Source organism: Thunnus albacares, chromosome 22 (assembly GCF_914725855.1).
Source record: "Thunnus albacares chromosome 22, fThuAlb1.1, whole genome shotgun sequence".
NCBI classification, from domain to species: Eukaryota; Metazoa; Chordata; class Actinopteri; order Scombriformes; family Scombridae; genus Thunnus; species Thunnus albacares.
Window position 1 is genome coordinate 5,580,557 of NC_058127.1, and position 22,104 is coordinate 5,602,660.

Genomic DNA, 22,104 nt, shown 5'->3' on the forward strand with positions numbered 1-22,104 from the left:
TAGATTAACTGCATTACTTTAGGAATATGCAACATGTAAACACAAATAGGGATGTGCACTTATCAAATTTTCTCGCTACAATTAGCGTATAAGTAAAAATATTACGATAATCTTGAACATTTCCTGTAACCATACTATTAGTGCCAAAATATAGTTAAATTTTACTGAATGTTGCAGCTTTGTTGGACTCTGCATAAGAAATATCATCAAAAACAGTTTAAACACTGTAAACAAAAGCAGATTGTTCAAAGTTTAATACAGTTCAATCACTAAATGGAGCTCAGTGTCTGTGCGCCCAGTCATATTTTGAAAATTCATGATTTTTTTTTTTCCCCGTATGAACTTTATTGTAAGTGTTATCTGCTGGGTGTTAACAGTAAAATTCATTCTTGAAAGGCAGATAAATTTGTAAACACACACAGAACATAATAAAAGTTTTACTGGGCTCTTACAAACCACATGTGGCTTAACAAAATAAAACCGCTGATGAAGGCAGGAGCTGCTCTGTGTTCACGGTGTCCTCCGATAATAACAGTAGATAATATATATATAACGGTTCGCTGACAGATATTTAAACACGAAGCTGAAATTATGATGGCATTTTAAAAAATATCAGCTCACCCTCTCCTCCTCCTCCTCCTCCTCTTCCTCTCTGTCTCTCAGGGTTGGACCTGCCCTTCATGATGATGCCCCATCCTCTGCTGCCCATGGGGTTGCCGCCTGCGTCCGTAGCCATGGCGATGTCACAGATGAACCACCTCAACACCATCGCCAACATGGCCGCCGCAGCTCAGCAGATACACACTCATGTACACCGCGCGCCTGTCATAAAGGTAGGAAAAACATAATAAAACAAAAAACAAACATTTTTTAAATGGGAACTACAGAGGATCCCAGTAGGTTCCCTGAGGAACTCCTTCAGAAGAACTTTCACTATACTTTTCTATATAAAAAGGTTTTCAAGGAACAATTTGGGGTTTTTCTGTGTTTACCAATAATCACCTGGGCTGTGACATCATATTAGAGGACTGCTAACAAAAATTAAAGACTTAATGAGTTAAAAAGTCAGTTGTAGAAGTCTCTTGAATGAATGAAGAAGTATGTTCAAGTTTTATCGCCGTTGGCTTTATTGTTCTAGATATGTTGATATTCTATATAGATATTTTAAGCATAGATATTTAAGATAACTGCCCCAGATGTGGCTTTAGTCTAGGAAACACTAGGAGGATCAATGTTAATCACAGAAAAAGAAAATATTGCCAAATCCCTTTCTTTAACAATATTTCAATTACGATACACTATTAGGTTTTCTTAAATTCACACAAAAATGCTTTGTTCTACAATGACTGAGAAGACCCAGGAATTATAGACATTTCTTCTACAGTAGACTATCATATAGAATACTTTATAGACTTTTAATCTCTAGTATAATAGAGACTTTTCATCACATTGTTGACTTGTTCTGTATGTTATTTTGCAGTCATGTATCAGTCCGTCTTTAGAAAACATTAAGATTTTTTACACGGTCGAGAGTAATCTGACTTTTAGGATTGTGGTTGTTTTTTTTCCTGAACTTCACATCATTTCCTAACCTCATAACATTTTCAATAAAGTGATAAGACAAGGAAAACATATTTTAGACTATTTGGACCAGAACTTACTCACCAGTCTCAACTGGATGATTTAAAGGAAAATTACACAAGTTCAGGATAACGGTGGTCAAAATGACACACAAAAAAAATCATATTGCTTCTATTACATGTTCTATACACAGGGTTATGTATTTGTTTTGATGTTATACTTCCAACATGGCAGTGTCTTCTCTTTAATCAATGGCGGTGATTGGTAACCCATAGTAACCATAGTAAGACCTCAAATTGTCTCTCTTTCTTTCTGTCTCTCTCTCTCTCTCTAGGAAAGAGTGTGTGACAGTCCCTCTCTCTCTCCGTCTATCGATGAGACCAACACTCCTCTGCAGTCACAGCCCAGCAGCTCGGCCTCCAGCTCGCCCGAAAGACTGGGTACACACACACACACACACACACACACACACACACACACACACACACACACACACACACACAAACACAAACTACATACCCAGATCAATATGACAATAAAATGGAATAGATAGATGGAATAGATAGAAATATACTGTAGATACACTCTTACATGCACACATACACACAGCTGGACAGATAAATTAGACACACATATCAATACTACTGTGCATGTACCACACACACACACACACACACACACACACACATAAACACATCTATATATTAATTGATTTGTCAGTCGCCAGATAATTAACTATTTTGATAATCATTTAATCATTTCAGTCATTTTTCAAGTAAAACTGTCAAACAATTGATGGTTCCAGCTTCTCAAATGTGAAGATTTACTGTTTTTCCTTGTTACATGACTTAATTAATGAAATTATTTAATTTTATTAAATTGATTAAGTTAAGATATTATAATTAATTGGATATGTTAACATTTTAGACTGTTAGTCAGACAAAGGAAGACATCACCACGGCTTCTGAGAAACTGTTAATGTCATTTCTTCAATATTTTTTTCAACATTTCACAGCCTAAACGATTAATTGACTACTTGAGAAAATAATTGGCAGATTAATCAATAATGAGAATAATCACTAGTTGCAGCCCTAATATATACATCAATATAACAACACATGTGAAAGTGCACACTTACATACATACACCTACCTGTGCATAAAGATACAGATGATACTACACACACAGATACATTTATGCAAATATAGGCTGTAATTAACTATTATTATTGATTATTATTGATTTGGTCATTTGTTAAAAATGTGCACTGCTGTTTCTCAAAGGTCAAGATGAAGTCCTGAAATGTTCAACAACCCAAAGATGTTGACTTTACTGTCATTCAGAGTGTTTAAAGTGCACTTAAGGAAGCAGGTTACTCAGAGAAAACCAGACTACGTCGGTAATCAGGGAACTCGTTTACATGCACGACAGTAACCTGGTAACTGTTGAGCTGCGTATACAGATATACATGCAGCAGATCAGTAACCAGATGTCTCTTCTACCCCCAAACTTATTCTGGATGTGTAGTTTACTGATTTTAACTCTATTAATGATAGAAGACGCTGCTTCCTGCAATAAGGCAAACAGACAGAGTGGAGCTTTTTCTGACAGCGTGAAAGTGTCTGAATTTAATAAATAGTCAAATGTGGAAGTGGAAACTGATTTATTTTGACTTCAACAGGCTACTTTGTGCTCGTTTCAGTTTTAGTCAAACTTATTTTAAATATTAGGATGAATCTCTCTGTGTGTGAAATGTTCTCTCCTCTCATCCAGCTGCTCCGCTACAAACCCGGTTACACATGTATACATGGCAGAGAAATCTGCTTTCTCCAGGAGAGATAAATAATAAAGATGATTCTGAAATCTACCTGGGGACACCAGGCTTCTCTAATCGTCTACACAGATTATAGAAACCAGGTTTCTTGTTCACATGACAGTTAAGACATCAGGTATTTGTAGAAAACCGACTAACCCGGTTACTTACAGTCAGTATAAAAGAAGCTGCAGCATTTTTTCTTTACAAAATTATTGTAAACAAGTAATCATAACACAGACATACTGTGTGTTCATGCAGATACACACACACACACACACACACACACACACACACACACACACACACACACACACTGACTGACTGACTGTGTTTTTCTTTCTTTCTTCAGGACTGGTGTCAGCTGATGCAGATGTTGCACTGACCAACCCTGCTGCACCCATCAAGAAAATAACAAAGGACAAAGGTTGGACCACACACACACACACACACAGAGAAAGGCGTTCTCATAAATGCACAGACACATGGATGCTTTTGCCTGTTTACTGCTGACAAAAGAGGACACACACACACACACACACACACACATTTGTATAAGTGGAGATATTCCATTACGCACCTTAATCTAAACCCTCACCCATTTTCTTTTGACAACTGACAAATTGTCCTCTCCTGGATGGGCTTTCCTCATCTACTGTATCTACACACACGCACACACACACACACACGCACAAAGAAGCAGCGGCTGAACGTGCACACATGCAGAGACAAATGCACTGACACACATGCACACAAACAGAGAAACAGAAGCGTCAGGATGTTCTGCAGCTCCTATTGATCACCTGTCTCCGAGCCATCAATCAGACGAATGAGAGAGAGAGATAGAAGGAGAGAGAGAGAGAAGGATGATGGAGGGAGGTAGAGGAGGGGGGGGGGGGGCTAAGTGAAGGAAGCATGGCTAAAAGGGGTCAAGAGGTCACACACTAAAAGCATGCGGGGCCTCTCCTCCCTCCGTCTCTCTATCTTCCCTCTAGCTGTGTTTTCCATTCTTATAACTAACACATTCTGTTTTTATCTAATTCTTCACCTTCTCCCCTTCGTTTCCGCTGCTTTCATACTCCCGAGGCTCCGCCGCGGACATCAGCAGGAGCGGCAGAGGGAATGTTTCCTTTATCAAAAGGAGTCAAAGTGTCAAATGTCACTGACTTCCACTTGAATCTTAAAAAAAAACGAGATGATGTTTTTGTTTTAAGGTGGGATGCGGTGGCCTTACTCTAACCCGTCACCACAACGTGACCCCTGGAAAAAAAGGACATATTTGTATTAACAGCTGCGCACCAGGTGTTGTCTTCTTTAAATGAGAGTCGATAACATTTTCATTTGTGATTTGCAGTATGTTTCAGCTGCGTGTGGAGTTAGAAAACACAATCATGCTGCAGCTAAATAGTCTTGTTGCTACTTATTAAGCCTCTTTCATGCTGCTGGTGATTTGCAGTTACGTTCAGGAGCATTTCCGTCTTGCGCCTTTTCACACATAACATGACAATGCTGCAACAGATGGTGCAAGGGGCAGTCCAGCAGATGGCGGTAATGCAACACTTATGGACACCAACCGCCATAAAATATAACAGAAGAAGAAGAAGGAGAAACTCACGACGCTCAGATCGAACTTTCAAACTAGGCAGAGCTGATCAAATACGAATCAAGATTCTGTTTCTCACCTCAAATGTTTCCAGAAACATATTTTACTGTTTAGCTGTAATATGAGAAAGTTTGTGACACAGTCGCCATGTTGGAAACCGAGCATCGCCCAACTCGCAGTACATCACCCACACGTCAAGTCTTGTGATTGGTTCGCTCGCTCTTCATGAAAGCGTCTTTCATCAGACGGACGTAACCCTTTACGTGTTTGTCCCTGCAATGTTACTGCTTTCATTCACAACACAGTCGTACTGGTATTTTCCCAGAAATGCTATCCAGGTCTTGAGGTGGGAAACTGGCAGAACAGATTTCCCTGAATATCGACCTCTGATCCCGTTCACACATGACCTCATGCAGGAAATGTTCCTGAACATTTCAGGGACAGACTGCATGTATGAAAAGGGGCTTTAGATTAGATATTAGATTTTAATATTATATTAGGTAAACTTTTGCAGTTTATTTCCACATTGCACTTGGTTTCACTTGTCTTTGGACGATTAGTCAATTAATCTATTAGTTGCCAACTATTTTGAGTCATTTTTTAAGATAAAAACATCCAAATTCTCTGATTCTCAATCTTCTCAAATGTGAATATTTTCTAGTTTCTTTAGTCTTGTATGATTGTGTAACATTTTTCACCATTTTTTCAGATTTAATAGACCAAATAACTAATTGATTAATCAAGAAAATAATTACTAGTTTGTTCTTCTGTAGTTTATCTGGATGAAATTACTTCCACTGTTATAGTTAAGTTAGACAAAGGTGTGTCGATGGGATCTATGAAGGAATAAAACTGCAAACAGGTCGAGAAAATGTTTAAATCTACAGTTGCTTTTCTGATTTTTTTGCATGCAGTCTGGCTCTTAAAACACAGCGTGTGTTGCTTCTGAGTCTAAAAACTTGCACATATATTTATGCACCTTATGTTTCCCAACAACAAGGAAGCGCTCCGCTGCGATGTTTTGTCTTTTAACTCCCTATTGATGTCAGAAGTGGGAGTGCACCCCGTTGTGTAGGTCAACATCTGCTGCTCGTGACCACCTTTTACCTGCAATCCCAGTAAAATATCCATGAACGTGAAGCATTAAGGACTCTCAGAGCTGGAAGAAAATAAGAGACTTTCTTTCATGGCAGTCTTACAAACATTTTGTAGCAGCGCTCATTAGATACACAGAGACATAAATACAGGATAAGTAATAGACAAAGGGCAAGTATTTGGACCCAGAGCTGAGGCACACTGGGAATCTGGAAAAGAAAGCTGTTTTGGGTCTGGTGGGGGTTTCTTGAAGACCTTTGACACGTAGTTTGGTCAAAAGATGACAGTGACGACTGAATTATGTGCTGTTGAGTATTTGTACAAATTGTTTCTGTACCAGGACTTCCAAGAAACTGAAGAGCTTTCACAATTGTGTAATCAAAACATCAAAGAGAACAGAGTCCAATGGTTAATCCAGGAATGGTAAATGGACTGTACTTGTACAGCGTCTTTCTAGTCCTCCGACCACTCAAAGCGCTTTTACACTACGAACCACATTCACCCATTCATACGATGAATGGGTACAGAGGCCACCATGAAAGGTCCCAACCTGCCCATCAGAGGAAACTAACCATTCATACACTGATGGAGCAATTTGGGGTTAAGTATCTTGCCCAAGGACACATCAGCATGCGGACTGGAGGAGCCGGGAATCAAAACCGCCGATCTTCTGATTAGTGGACGACCCGCTCTACCTCCTGAGCCACCGCCGCCCAGGAGAAGTCGTCCTTGGTACTGTTAATACTTGGCAGGTGATTGGATGAATCATCTGTCCATCACGGCTAACTTAAACCAATCAGATCAACGAACAATATGACGTAGTAGGAGAACGCCGAAGAGGAAACACAACAACAAGCCGCCGTCTGAGGAACTTATATATTAGTAGTTATAAAACTGATAGCAGCATCTATGCTAACCTCTTTAGGAGCCGCCATTGTCGTTTTCAAACCTTGTCGTCACACCTAAACCCCGCCTGTAGCTGCCAGTGGTTCCTCACAGGACGCTGATTGGTTTGAACCACTGTGGTTCATAACTTGAAACCCGACGAGAAGGATTCTCACGTGATCTCGCGAATCCAGCTGCCTCGTAACGTAACATAACCGCAATGTCCCTGGTTCAGTTCCAGTCAGGGATCTTTGTTTGCGTGTCATCTTTCTCTCTCTCTCTCTCTCTCCTCTTGTTTCCTGTCTGCCTCTTCTTTGCCCACAATCCAATAAAGGCAAAAAAAAACAAACCCTTCAAAGAGAAAACTACAGTTCAGTCCACGATCGTAGACTTCTCATGAAATATTGTAGTACAAATTAAAAACATGTTGATAACTAGGAAACTTTTAAAAGCCACTCAGACACAGAGTGTTTACTGCCCTTCTCAGGGGAAAATAGCAGATAACCAAATGTTCTCCCTCCATCTGGAAGTTATATTGCAGCAATTACTGAAGCAGAATTACATAATAAACTAAACTTGTGTTTGTGATAGAAAATGACCTTACTGTGTGTCATATCCTTGGCCATTTGGGCTTTTCTTTTTTCTGTGTTTTTTAAATAGCAGACTGTCTCCAGGCTGTGGTGCATGTCTAATAGTGCAAAAATTAAACCGAGGTTGAAGTCAAATTTGAGTTCAGCGGAAGCTTTCAAAGTTAAAAAGACCTTAAGTTTAGTTTTTGATGATTGATGCCAAACTCTATTCAGAAATTCTGATGTTTTTAACACTATAACTGAATCATAAAATGGATTAATGAGCGTTAATTGAGTCAAAAACGCTCCAAAAAGCCTCTGAAACGACGTATCAAAGTACAGTAAAAACGCTCCGTTCTGGTTATTAAGGTGAAACATTGATCCAACATTGATCCAACATGAACAACAGTGTTCACCCTTCCTGTTTTCACTCTACTCCTCCCCTCCGGCATTTCTGTAATCCTCTCCTCTTTTTATACAAACGCCCGTCTCTTCCCTTTTTTTTTTTTTTTTTTTTTTAATCCTTTTAAACCCTCCCTTCCTTCTCTCTGTATTCTTCTTTCCCCTCTCCACTTTATTTTTTTTTCCTCATATTTTCTCCTCTCCATCATGTCGTCTTTTACAGTTTGTCCTTCATCCCCCTCATCCACCACTCTCTCTCTCTCTCTCTCTCTCTCTCTCTCTCTCTCTCTCTCTCTCTCTCTCTCTCTCTCTCTCTTCATTCTATTAGGAATCGTTTAATCTTTTTCGGCCAAACATGACATTTCATCAGCAAAATTAGATGAAATGTTCAAAAAGCTTTCAACACATACAGAGAAAGAGAGAGGTTGGTGTGACGGAGTAGAAACGAGGGGAGAACGAAGGGGGGAAAAGACAATAAGGAAAACAGAGAATAAAAGAATAGACAGAAGGATGAAGCAGTGACAAAAGCTGTTTGACGCAAATTTGTAGTTTTGAGTTGAAAAAAAATGAACTTGACTTAAGAAGGAAAGAAAACTTGAGGAAATAATTAGGGGAAATTAAGTAAAGGAAGGAAGGAAGGCATAAGAGACAAAGAAAGACAGAATTAAAGATGGAAAAAAGACCAAGACGGAAAGAAAAACAGATGAAAATAAAGACAGACAGAAAGAAACACAAAGACAGAACGATAAAGAAAGGGAGGAAGAACGAAAGAAAGACAGAGAGATGAAAAGACAAAGAATGAAAGACAAACAGAAAGAATGAAAGAGTGAAAGAAAGACAAATCAAAAATAGGAAATGAGAGGAAGGAGCCGAGATGGACAGAACGACAAAAGAAAGAGAGGAAGAACAAAAGAAAGACAGACAGACGAAAAGACAAAGAATGAGAGAAAGATGAAAAGAGAAAGAAAGGCAGACTGATAGAAAGACGTAAAGAAAGGAAGACCTGAGAGGAAGGAGCCGAGATGGACACGGAAAGAAGGAAAGATGAGTGACAGAGAAAGGAGAAAAGGTTCGAAAGATGAAGATGAGGGAGAGACAAGAGTAGAAGTGGAGGAGAAAGTGATGAAGAAAGAAGGGGAAAGGTGGAGCGGAGGGGGATGTATGGATGAAGTGGCAGATAGGGGGGATAGAGATGGTGTGTGTGTGTGTGTGTGTGTGTGTGTGTTAGAGTGCATCTTAATCAGCGTTAATTTCACAGCAGAGTTAACCCAGTTGTCAGTGTGTTAGGCATTAAGGGCTGAGCAGACACTGTGACGCACTTACAATGAACACACACACACACACACATATACACACACACACACACACACACACACACACACACACACACACACACACACACACACACACACACACACACACCAAGGATGTCTTTAATCCTTGCCAATTAGTACCTCACATGATTGTCTGAATACTAACAACCTCTGTATGTGCGTGTGTGTGTGTATGTTTGGTGTAATTGATTTCTCTGATGCCGCTTCGTTGCCTTTTACACCTTAGTAAACATCAACATTTCATAAACTTCACTCAAAGCTCGTGACATCGTATCTCTGACGGAAACCCGCCATCACCCAAACATGTATCTCTTAATAAAAATTAAAAAGATAAACTCATGAACAATTATTATTATTATCATGTATGTATATTGAACAAGTGGCTTTTTAAAGATGTACGCAGAGATTTTAATGCTTTATTTTATACACGTTTCCTTGAAGTTTTTTATGTAATTTGCAGGTATTTTATGGTAAATTTTTAGATTTTACAGTAAAAAAGGTGCAAATTATAATAAAAACAGACAGTGTTAAGTTGGTTTAGTTGGTAAATGCCCACTCATCATATTTGGGTTCATAATCATTAATTTTCTAAAAAGATTTAATAAATTACACTCTTAAATTAAATCTTTAACTGACTCTAGGGCTGCAAGTAACGATCATTTTCATCATCTATTAATCTGTCGATTATTTACTCAATTAATTGATTGTTTGTTTGGTATAAAATGTCATAAAATGGTGAAAAATGTCAATCATTGTTTCCCAAAGCCCAAGATGACGACCCTACCAACTGTCAAAAACTCAGAAGGTATTTAGTTTACCGTCATAGAAGAACTAAAGAAACCAGAAAATATTCACACTTGAGAAACTGGGTCTTCCTTAAAAACTCTATAATTAGTGCATTTCCCATAAACTACCAAATTACACAACTCTGTAAAATACAGCGTTACTCACTTACCAACTAAACCAACTTTACACTTTTTTTCAGTTTTTCTTATAATTTGTACCAAATTGCACCCTTTCTGTAAAATGTCCCTAAAAATTAATTGTTTTATATCTGCAAATTACTCAGAAAATTTCCAGGAAGTTAGTATAAAATAAAAAGAAATCTGTATTTTGAGAAATACTTATTCACTTTCTTGCCCAGAGTTAGATGAGTAGATTGATATCGCTCTCATATCTGCACGTTAAATATGAAGCTACAGTCAGGAGACCGTTAGCTTAGCTTAGCTTAGCATAAGGAATCAGGGGGAGGTCACTGCTCCCGGCCACAGAAATAGTCCAGCATATAATCCCCCATAAAGCCACAATTTTGGATTTTTTGTACTGATTAAACTGGATTTAATGTGTTAATCAGACAGAATATATATATATATATATATATTTTTAACCTGTCTTTATGCTAAGCTAACTGACTGCTAGCATTAGCTTCACATTAAACAGACTGACATAAGAATGGTATCAATCTTCTCATCTAACTCTCAACAACATGATTCCCAATATGTTGAACTATTCCTTTAAGTGAGAACAAAGACACCAAAACCTCTGATTGAGGCTAATTATCTTAGCTTTGCTTCATGCTAACAATTAGCAAACATTTGATGCTTTTGATCAGCTAAATTTCTTCTCATCTTTTCTCATTTTCTGATCTGCTGAAGGAAACTTCGAAGGCAGATTTTTGAGCTCATGGACTCTGAAGTTGTTTCATGTTTGTTTGAATAGTATTTTTTTTATTTGTAGAGCATTTTTCATACAAGCAAATTACAAAACACAACTTTTTATTTTAAAATCAGAAAAAAACTTAAAACAAAAACAAATTAACTCAAAATCCAGAATAAATTTGAACTAAATTATTGACAGTTGTGTTTTTCTTGTTCTTCACAGAAGAGTCTTCGCTGGGACAAGCCCTGCCCCCCGGCTTCCCCGCTCCGTTCCTATTCGCTGACGGCCTGTCGTCAGTGGAGACCCTGCTCACCAACATACAGGTACAGTACGATCCTGCTGTTATTGTTCCTGTTTAGTTGGAACAGTTGTTGTGATGTTTGTTGGCTGAAAAGACAGTATATGGGGTTTATTACAGGTCAAAATATTATCATTAAGGCTTATTAAAGGGTACAATACATCACTAATACATTACTAATACATTATAATAGGTAATTGATAAGTGTGACCATCTGTGTGATGGTGATATGAGCAGATGTGTTAGTTCTCTTGTTTTAACATGTTTTATGTAAGATGATTAGAGCTGCAACGATTATTTGATTAATTATTGGACAAAAAAAATATTCTGCAACTATTTTAATAATCAATTATTATATTTTAAATTAATTTTTAAAGCAAAATGCCAAATATTTACATGTTCCAGCCAAGATTTTATGAAGATTTGCTGCTGTTCTTAGTCTTATTTGATAGTAAATTGAATATATTTGGATTTTGGTCAAACAAATAAGACAATTTGATGACATCACCTTTGGACTTTAGGAAACTGTAACTTTGCTTTCTGGCATTTTATAAACCAAATGATTAATTAATAAGGAAAATAAAGAGTTAGTTATAAAGTTATAAATTGTCGGTTGCAGCTCTAACATCAATATCTGTGTAAGACAACAACTAATGAGTCTTGTAGGAAAAAAAAATAGTATAAAACAATCAAAAATTGTTAAAAGGAAACACATGAAAACTCAGACAAACTAATGGAAATGTATGAATTACAGAAAAATGTCAAATTATTACAAGACCCACTGAAGTTGATTGTAGCTTTTATGCTATTTATACTTTCATTATATGAATTAAACTGTTTAAACCCACTTGAGCGACCCAAGTAATCAATCCGACCAAAATACATCCAGATAATCCCAGTAAATATGTGACAGATTTGTTTGTTTGCTCTCCTCAGGGCCTGTTGAAGGTGGCGGTGGAGAACGCCCGGGTCCAGGACAAACAGATCCAGGCGGAGAAGAGGGAACTGAAGATGGAGCTCTACAGAGAAAGAGAGATGAGGGAGAGTCTGGAACGACAGCTCACCTCCGAACTACAGAGCAGAGGTTTGACAGAAAGAAAAAAAAATAAAAACGACAACCACCGGAAGACGTTTTCCCCCTTCATATAACCCTACTTCCTCTTCTTCTTCCTCCTCCTCCAGCCTCCATCCAGAAGCGTCTGAAGAAGGAGAAGAAGGCCAAGAGGAAGCTGCAGGAGGCGCTGGAGTTCGAATCCAAGAGGAGGGAGAGAGTGGAGGACGCTCTGAAACACTCGTCCTCGTCCTCCCCCTCTCCTGAGCCGCTGCACGCCGCCAACAACAACAAGAACGGTACGACGAGATGTTTGTTGGTTTATTTCGGGGGAGGTTTGTTTTTCGTCTGCCTTCCTGTCATTTTCGCTCTCTCTCTTCTTGGTTGTTTCAACCCTTTCCAGACCCCTTAAAACCCACCAGATTCATAAATCATAGGAAAATAAATCAGTCCTGGAGGAGCTGCAGTCGTTGGCGCTATAACGACGTGCAAACCAATGCATTTATTTGTGAGCTTTGACAGAATTGACTGTGTATTTTGCTATATTTTGGGGAGAAAAATACGACTTTCTGGAAGGTACTGATTGCATAGCTGGACGGTGGATAATACTTCAAAAACGAGTCAGTATGAATCAGTCACTGTTCTGGTCTGCAGGGACGATTCTCTGGCACAGAAATGACTTAAATTGGTTGTGAGGAAGCAGCTTAAATGCTTTTTTTTTTTTTTTTTTCTAATATCAAAACAATTACTCTCAGAGCAGTTAAAGAGCTTTGACAATTAACATCAAGAGAATAAACTGAAATGGCATCCAAAACAAAAAAAAACGCAATTCTCTGGACAAACTGTGGTGTTTATGGCGTGCTTTTTCTTTGTAAAATACGGTTTGTTTTTGACCTGCACACGGTTACAAGGTGTTGTTTGTGTTTTTTTTGTTTTTTTTTATTGGCCGACCCACTGAGACTCTGTCTTGTCTTTTGTGTTTCATACCAGACGCTGCTGTAGCCGAGGATAAACCTGAACTTAATGGAAACCAGCAAGACAACGGCGCTGTACAAGGTACCCGCACACACACACACACACACACACACACACACACACTATCTACACACACACACTATCTACACACATACACACACATTCAAACAATAAAAAAAAATCACATAAAACTCACGCAGTCAGATACACACTCATGCATGCAGAGTCATGCTGCTACACACAAAAACACACACACACACACACACACACACACATTCCTCATAATAATAAATATGACATTGGATGCAAGCGTGTTCAAAGGCAGACTTACAAGATGTTACGCACACACATGTACGGTTATGTATGTTAGACACACACACACACACACACACACGTGGTGGGCACATGTGTGTGTGTGTGTGTGTGTGTGTGTGTGTTGGGGCCCAGGCTAGATTAGTGGAGACATTAAGCAGACACATAGACACTGTGGCCTCCCTTTGATGTGCACCTTATCAGACACACGTGTGTATGTATATATGTGTGTGTGTGTGTGTGTGTGTGTGTGTGTGTGTAAATATGCCATTGAGCTTCTATGTACATGTGTAAGTGTGGATATGTGTGTGTTAACGTGACTATAAGTGTGTGTTTGTGGGGACCAATTGAAGTTTTTAGACCTTGAAGATGAAAATAAGACGTTTCTTGGGGGAGTGAGGACATTTTTGGAGAATGAGGACTTTTTTTTTTTGGGAAAATGGTTAATAAGGTTATTTTGGAAAGTAAGGACACTTAGAAATGAGGACATGTTTTGCGAGTGAGGAAACTGGAAAGGACAGTTTTGGAGAGTTATATTATATGAACTTTTTGAGGGAAATAGAGACATTTTTTGGAAACTGAGGACATTTTTTTTGACAACTTTTGGAGGATGATGACATTGTGAGGACGTTTTTTGGTAAAAAGGGACATTTTTCTGAGAGTTAGAACATGTTTGGACGGGACACGTTTAGAAAATTAGTACTTTTTGGAAAGTGGAGGCATTTTTGAGAGAATGAGGACTTTTTTTTGTGTGGAAGATATAAATTATTGTGGAAACACTTTTTGAAAAGTGAGGACAGTTTTAGAAAATCAGGACAGTGAGGACATCTGTTGGAAAGTAAAGACCTGTTTAACAGACGAGGACATTTAGAAAAGAAATGAACAGTTTTGGAAAAAAAACCACGGCGTCTTTAGAAAGTGATGAAAGTAACAACATTTAAGGACGTGAGGATAGTTTTGGAAATTGGAGGCAGTTTGGGAAAGTTAGATTATGCAGATCAATTTTAGCGAAATTGCAGAAACTTGAGAAAATGAGGACATGTCTGGAAACATTACATCACTACAAACGTTACATTTTTGGAAAGTGGAGAATTTTTTTTTTTTTAATTTTTGAAAGCGAGGGGACAATTTTGGGAACACAAGGATATAGAGAACATTTTCAGAGAGTAAGGACATTTACTTTTTGGAAAGTGGAGGCATTTTGGAGAGAATGAGGACTATATATAAGTTATTGTGGAAAGTGAGGACAGTTTTAGAAAATCAGGACATCTTTTGGAAAGTAAAGGCCTGTTTAACAGACGAGGACATTGTTGGAAAGATGGATAGCTTTTGAAAAGAAATGAAGAATGAAAGTTTTGGAAAAAACCACGGCGTCTTTGGAAAGTAATGAGGAAGTGAAGATACTTTTGGAAATTGGAGGCAGTTAAAAAAAAAAAAAAAACGGACAATTTTGGAAAGTTAGATTATACAAATCATTTTTAGAGAAATTGCAGAAACAGAGTATCAAGGACATTTATTGGAAATGAGGACGTTTCTGGAAACATTACATCACTACAAACGTTACATTTTTGGAAAGTGGAGAATTTTTTTTAGATTTTAGAAAGCGAGGGAACATGAGGAAAGTGAGGACATTTTTTGACAAGTAAAGGCTCTTTTGGAGGATGATGACAGTGAGGACGTTTTTATGATAGAACATGTTTGGACGGGACATGTTTAGAAAATTAGTACTTTTTGGAAAGTGGAAGCATTTTTGAGAGAATGAGGAGTTTTTTTGTGTGGAAAATATAAGTTATTGTGGAAGGTGGGAACATCTTTTGGACAGTGAGGACATCTTTTGGAAAGTAAAGACCTGTTTAACAGACGAGGACATTGTTGGAAAGAAATGAATAGTTTTGGATAAAAACATGGCGTCTTTGGAAAGTAAAGACATTTAAGGAAGTGAGGATACTTTGGAGGCAGTTTGGGAAAGTTAGATTATGCAGATCAATTTTAGCGAAATTGCAGAAACTTTGAGTATCAAGGACATTTATTGGAAATGAGGTCATTTCTGGAAACATTACATCACTACAAACGTTACATTTTTGCAAAGTGAAGAATTTTTATTTAATTTCAGAAAGCAAGGGAACATCATTTTGGGAACATTTTCAGAGAGTAAGGACATGTTTCAGAAAGCGAGGACACTGTCGGGGTAGTTGGATGATTTTTAAGAGAACGAGGACTTTCAGAAAGTGGAGACGTGTTTGTAAAATGAGGCCTCTTTTTAAAAAAAAATATATTATGCTTATGTGTGTCCAGTGTGTGTGTGTGTGTGTGTTTGTGGTCTTCAATCTTCCATATCGAGAGTGACATTAGATCAGAAAATGATGACAAGGCGTCCGGTCTTCACTTCTTCAAAGGGGCTGCTGGAGGGTTGAGACAGAATTAAGTTTAGTTGGGAGTTGTGAGCTGGAGAATGCATTACGGCGATGAAGGTCCTCACAAGTACAGTACTGATGTGTGTGTTAGTATGCATGTGTCGTCCTCTTTCCACCAGCTGTGCTCAGTCCTCCCTGACATTGAAAACCTTCACTTGAAACTCTGCGTGTGTATAAATGAATATCTACAGGCACACACACACACACTTTCTCTCTCTCTGTGTGTGTGTGTGTGTGTGCGCTCTGTACCTGTCGCTGTGCGTTCCAGAGTGTGTGTGTGTGTGTTTGTGTGTTTGATCCACACTCTGGTGAGACAGGGAACTCTAATTAGCTCTCTCTCCTCTTTAGACCCCTTTTAGATCCCCTCTCTTCTGCAAGCCAAGCACTCCGACAAACACACACACACACACACACACACACACACACACACACACACACACACACACACACACACACACACACACACACACAGACCCACCTGATTTCATTAATGTTGATTGGCCCAGTAGGACCCCTTTGCTGCTTTGCTCACATATACACACACACTCACACACACTCACACTGACAAACACACACTCATCCCTCCTGCCATAAAAGCATTTTGCACCTACGGTGGTTTACACGCACGCACACACACACACACACACACACACACACACACACACACACACACACACACACCTCTCCCCTGCCTCTCCCACCTTCCACACTCTTAATTAACGAGTGAGGAGAAAACTGCTGAATACAAAGAAAGACATCGCATTACAATCAGAAAGAGAGGGAGAGAAAGAAAGAAGGGAGGAAAGAAAGAAGAGAGAGAGAGAGCGAGAGAGAGCAAGAGAGAGCGAGAGAGAGAGAGAGAGAGAGAGAGAGAGAGAGAGAGAGAGAGAGAGAGAGAGGGTTAAACAGGAAAAAAGTACAATTGGTTTTTTCTTGGTTGTTCAAAGCTGACTGGACTAATTGGCTCTAAAATAATAAATAAATAAATAAAAAGTAGAAGAGGAAGATGAGGAAACGGAGGAAAGAAAGTGAGGAAGAAGAGGTATAAGAAAGAGGGGATGAAAGGATGGAAAAGAGAAGGGATCGGTGATGGGAGGAAGAAAAGATGAGGAGGAGCCTGAAAAATAGCAGAAGAAGAAGAAGAAAGGAATTCATTAAAAAAGAGGAAGAAAGGGAAGTTAGAGAGGAGAGGAATCAGGATAAGAAAAAGAAAAAGGGAAGACAGGATGAAGGAGAGGAGGAGAGGAGGGATGTAGAGGAAGGAGGGAAGGAAGAACAGGTGGAGGAGAAGAAAGATGGTGATGGAGATAGAGATAGAGGGAGGAGAAACGGAGGGAGAGGAGAAGATAAAAGGAGAGAAGGGGATATGAATAAATGAAGAAGAAGAGTCACTATGAAAGGTTGGAAAGGAGAGAAAAGGTGAGGAGGAAGAGGGGGATAAAAGAGAGGAGAGAGAGAGAAGGGAAAAGAGGAGAAGAAACGGACGGGGGGAGCAAAGAAGAGAAACGAAAGCGATGAGGAAGAGAAGAAGAAAACAGGGGGAATAAAGTAAGAGGAAAAGGTGATGCATGGGATCAGAGGAGAGGAAGAGGTGGGAAAGGAGGGCAGGAGAAGGAGGGATGAGGAGGAGGAGGAGGAGCAGATTCCTCGGGACGGAGTTGAAAAATGTGACCTTGTTCCGAGACCTGGTGACATTTCCTCCACCAGCTGATAGACTTTTAACAAGGCAGGTCAGCGTCATTTTTAACCAGGACAGCCGTCACACACACACACACACACACACACACATATACACACATATATACACACACACATATATATACACACACACACACACACACACACACATATATATACACACACACACACACCTACACACATATATACACACACACATACACATGGACACACACACATATATAACATGCACACACACACAACACACATATATAACACACACACACACACACATACATACATATACACACACACACACCTACATGCACACACACACACCTACACACACACACACACACGCAGAGACTGGAGGTGTGTGTTACAGTGACAAATGGAGGTGAGGGGGGGGAAACAGGTCGAAATGGCAACAAAAAGGTAAAAGGGAGGAAAGAAAACAGAGAAGAAGAGCAGAAGGAATTAAATTATATATAATAAGAAAATAACAAAAAAATAAAATAAAATAAAAATAAAGACTGAGACCTACAAACTTTTTGTCTCCTTTACTTTTGTTTTTTTTAAATCATTCACAAAGACCCAATAAGATGCAAAACAGACATTTTTCAACAGTAAGTAGTAAAATATTGTCATTTATACTGTAAATCTAACTGAGTTATTCTGGGTCTGAACGTAGAGCTGCAACGATTAGTCGATTAATTGATTAATTGATCAACTTAACTGGGCAGAAACTTTCTCTGGTTTCAGGTTTTCCACTGAGTGTTGCTGTTTTTCCTCTAATTTACATCATTATAAAGTTCATATATTCAGGTTTTTGACTTTTGCTGGAACAAAACATCTGAAGATGTAACTGACATTTATCTTCTTACATGTTACAGACCAAACAATCCAGTAATTAAAAAGATTAGAACTGCAATGATTAGTCGATTGATTAGCAACAATTCTGATAATCAAATAACTGTTTCAGTCGTTTTTTAAGCTGCTTTTAGATTCTCAGACGTGATGATTTGATGCTTTTCTTTGTCAAACATGATAATAAACTGAATATATTTGGATTCTGTTGTTTGGACACTTAAAGCTGAAACCTTTGACTCCGGGACATTAAAACAACCATTTTCACCATTTTCTAGACACATTTTATAGAAAACTCTGATAATCAGCAGATAAATAGAAAATAATCATTAGTTGCAGCCTTTGATTAGAAACTTTAAGTCGTTTAATTTATTTTTTAAAGCAAAAACTTTCTCTGGTTTCAGGTTTGAGAGAATTTCTGCTTTTCTCTGTTTTACTTCATTATAAACTTCATATCTTCGACTTCTGTTGGGACATTTTTGAAATTTTCTGACACATTAATCAAGAATAAAATAATGAACAGATTCATTGATGATGAAAATAATCATCAGTTGCAGCTCTATTTGAAACACAAGCTGAAATCACAAAAAATGGTGGAAAACACGCCTCTTCCTGCACGACAGCGCTGGTTTGAACAGATGAACTGAACAATTAGATAATTAATTGATTGATCGATCAACAGAATTGGTTCCAGCTGCTCAAATATGAATGTTTTTTATCCATTTTACATCATTTTAAATTGGATTCTTTGGGTTTTTAGACAGAACGAGACATTTAAACGTGTCAACTTTGAATCTGTGAAACTGTGATGAGCAGTTTTCACAATTATATGGTAATTTATCGACCAAACTCAAAATAATTGTGAGCTGCAGCCTTCATTTTTAGGTAAAGAGCCAGAAAAAAAACAACACAAGACCATGAAGATGACATAAAATCGTGATACTTTAAGAAGTTTGTGATTTGAGTTTTAAGAGGACAGAACAGTCAGGGGGGAGGAGGAGGAGGAGGAGGAGGAGGAAGGAGGGGGGGGCGCAGTGATCAAAGCTGTGACTCTTTAAGTTGCAGGACGGTTTTTTAAGCACCGGGCCAAACCTGCTGCCTAAAGGAGAGAATAAAAAAAAAAAAAGAAAAGAGAGGACAGGAGAGGACAGAGAGAAGAATGGGTCGGGATAAAAATAATATTAGAGTAACAGATAGAGGACAGGAGGGAGCAGAGCGGAGGTGAGGAGGAGGAGGAGGAGGAGGAGGAGGAGGAGGGGATGCATGTAGAATAGAGGGATGAAAGAGGAGGAGAGGAGGGGGTCTGAGTGGATGGAGGAGTGATAAAAATAGGGAAGGGCAGGAGATGAGAGGGATGAAAAGGAGGGAAGGCAGGGAATTTGAAGGAGGAAACGAGGGGCGAGCGCAAGATGAAAGAGAAAATTTAAGAAAGTTTTTTTTTTTTTTATATTCCAACACGGCGAACCTGTTTCATATTTTAAAAAAACAAAACAAAAAGGTGATGAATAGAGGACAAAACGAGAGGGTAAGATGATGACAAAGAACAGGAGAGGATAAGTAAAAAAAAAAAAAAAAAAGTAGTAGAGGGCAAGAGAAAGAGAGGAATGCAGGATGGAAAGAGGGAGGGAGGGCAGGTTTATGGTTGCTGTTATGCAGAAATGTAAACACTTTGCAACGTTCGCAGAAAACAATGACACCGCAGGGAGAGGAAGGTGTGCATGTGTGAGTGTGTGTGTGTGTGTGTGTTGTTTCTGTGTGTGTGTGTGTGCACGTGCCGCTGTGTGGGTGGGTGCAGCAACAGCACTACGGGGAGCGGAAGGAGAACGACGGAGGTGAAATGAGAGGAAAAAAAAAAAAGAGAGAGAGAGAGAGAGCAGACTGTAGCACAAAAAAATAAAAAATTAGGAGATATAAGATTTCTATTATAAAACGGATGCTGCGTTAAAAGGGAGAGAGAGAGAGAGAGAGCAAGATGTCGACACTTTGAGATAAAAAAAAACACTACGTCCTTGCTTTTTATAATCGTGGTGAAAGTGAGAAGTTCCTGTGCAGAAATGCAACCTCGTTAGATGTGAGGAAACTGTTTGAGACGTAGTTCAAGTTCAGAGAAGAAGACGGTGATTCCTAACGAGGAGAACGATTAGTCGATTAACGGATTAGTCAATCAACAAAAAAACAAAACAAACATTTTATCTGCTTTTATTATTCGTTTCAGTGATCTCTCGAGCGTGAAAGTATCTTCTGCTTTCAGCTTTTCCACCTCGAGGATTTGCTGCTTTATGATTCTAGACTGAATATCTTTTGGGTTTTTGTTACTGTTGGTCAGACAGACATCACTTTGAGCTCCGGCCTAGAAAACATTAGAATATAATGAAAAACGCTCTTCAAAAGTTTCCCAAACAATTCATTGAGTAAATAAATGTTAGTTGCAGAGATTTAAGGGTCAAAACAAACTCATATCAAAGCTTTATATCGCTGTGTTCTCATCTCAGTGTTTGGTTAGGTTTAGGTAAAAAGACGACGACCTTGGTCAAAATACTACAACTATTGGTGGGAAAGTTACATAGTTTGTGTGCTCGACCCTCAACCCCCGACCTCTTCCACCAAAGTTAAAGACCCACTGAACGTGGTGTGAGGAAGACAAATCTTTTTCTACAGGATGCAAGTGAATTAGCTTTCAGAAGCCTTGTGAGATAGCAGCCGACACAAGATTGACCAGGTCGAAAGTTGACTTGACCTGCTGCTAGCGTGGCTGTATGGACACTTTCATGTAGTACACTGTGTACACTATGTACTTACCGAGGTAGTGCGTGATTTTCTACAGGGTAGTGTTGTCTCAAATCAAACACAGCTGTTGTGCACTTACCAGACATGACGATCACAAATTAGCATTAGCTAGCGTTAGCATTCGTGTTATCGTTCCTGCTAACAAATCATTACAGACTGCTACATTAACCCAAAAAACACACTGATGGCTTATATCCGACAACAGTATAGTGGTGCTTAGTGCTAAAAAATAATAGTATAATGTGGCGATGTTCACCGTAGTTACAACGTACTCAGCCGCCATTAGCCAAGATGGCGACCATTGAGCGCGAGAAGTGTCCATAGTTCCATACAACTTTTTGATTCACAGTGCATTTTCCCATACTTCTCAGTGTGAACGCACTGATGCACTCAAAACATTAAGTGTAAGTACAGAAAATGCGATATGAGACACAGCATTAGTCTTAAACTGTAAAATATCTCATTTTGTTAATATTTTGGTCACACTTCTAAAAAAGAAACATTAAAAATTGAAGGCAGCCTCATCAGAAAAGCTTCTTTATATTTAAAAACAAACACCAGAAACAGGTTGAAGTTGAACACAACATAATGGGAATCACATCTCAACATACCAATAAGAATAATTTAAGGTATCTCGTCTTTACAAGTGTAACCACGGAGACAGGCAGCTGTCAATCACAAGTACTTTTCATTAACACCTTCACTGTCCTAAAAAAAAGAGTCTAACCAGGCAAATAAATGGAAACACCTGTATGTGTGGACCATGTTTGTGCAGGAAAACC

The 22,104-nt window shown here is 38.7% G+C and overlaps 1 protein-coding gene and 1 long non-coding RNA gene across 6 annotated transcripts in view; one reads left to right on the forward strand and one right to left on the reverse strand.

Annotated features, from left to right (window-relative positions):
* The window catches only part of LOC122973413 (dachshund homolog 2-like), a 133,530-nt gene that overhangs the window by 110,198 nt on the left and 1,228 nt on the right, over positions 1-22,104 (forward strand). For all 5 annotated transcript variants that reach the window (XM_044340888.1, XM_044340885.1, XM_044340886.1 and 2 more), the window contains exons 7-13: positions 664-833; positions 1,916-2,021; positions 3,747-3,821; positions 11,164-11,264; positions 12,176-12,323; positions 12,422-12,589; positions 13,281-13,346. In XM_044340888.1, the coding sequence (XP_044196823.1) occupies positions 664-833; positions 1,916-2,021; positions 3,747-3,821; positions 11,164-11,264; positions 12,176-12,323; positions 12,422-12,589; positions 13,281-13,346 (834 nt within the window). The remainder of the gene's footprint in view (positions 1-663; positions 834-1,915; positions 2,022-3,746; positions 3,822-11,163; positions 11,265-12,175; positions 12,324-12,421; positions 12,590-13,280; positions 13,347-22,104) is intronic.
* Positions 11,151-22,104, reverse strand: part of LOC122973414 — a 37,023-nt gene continuing 26,069 nt past the window's right edge. Inside the window, exon 2 of the long non-coding RNA XR_006400015.1 lies at positions 11,151-11,328. This is a non-coding gene — a long non-coding RNA (uncharacterized LOC122973414). The remainder of the gene's footprint in view (positions 11,329-22,104) is intronic.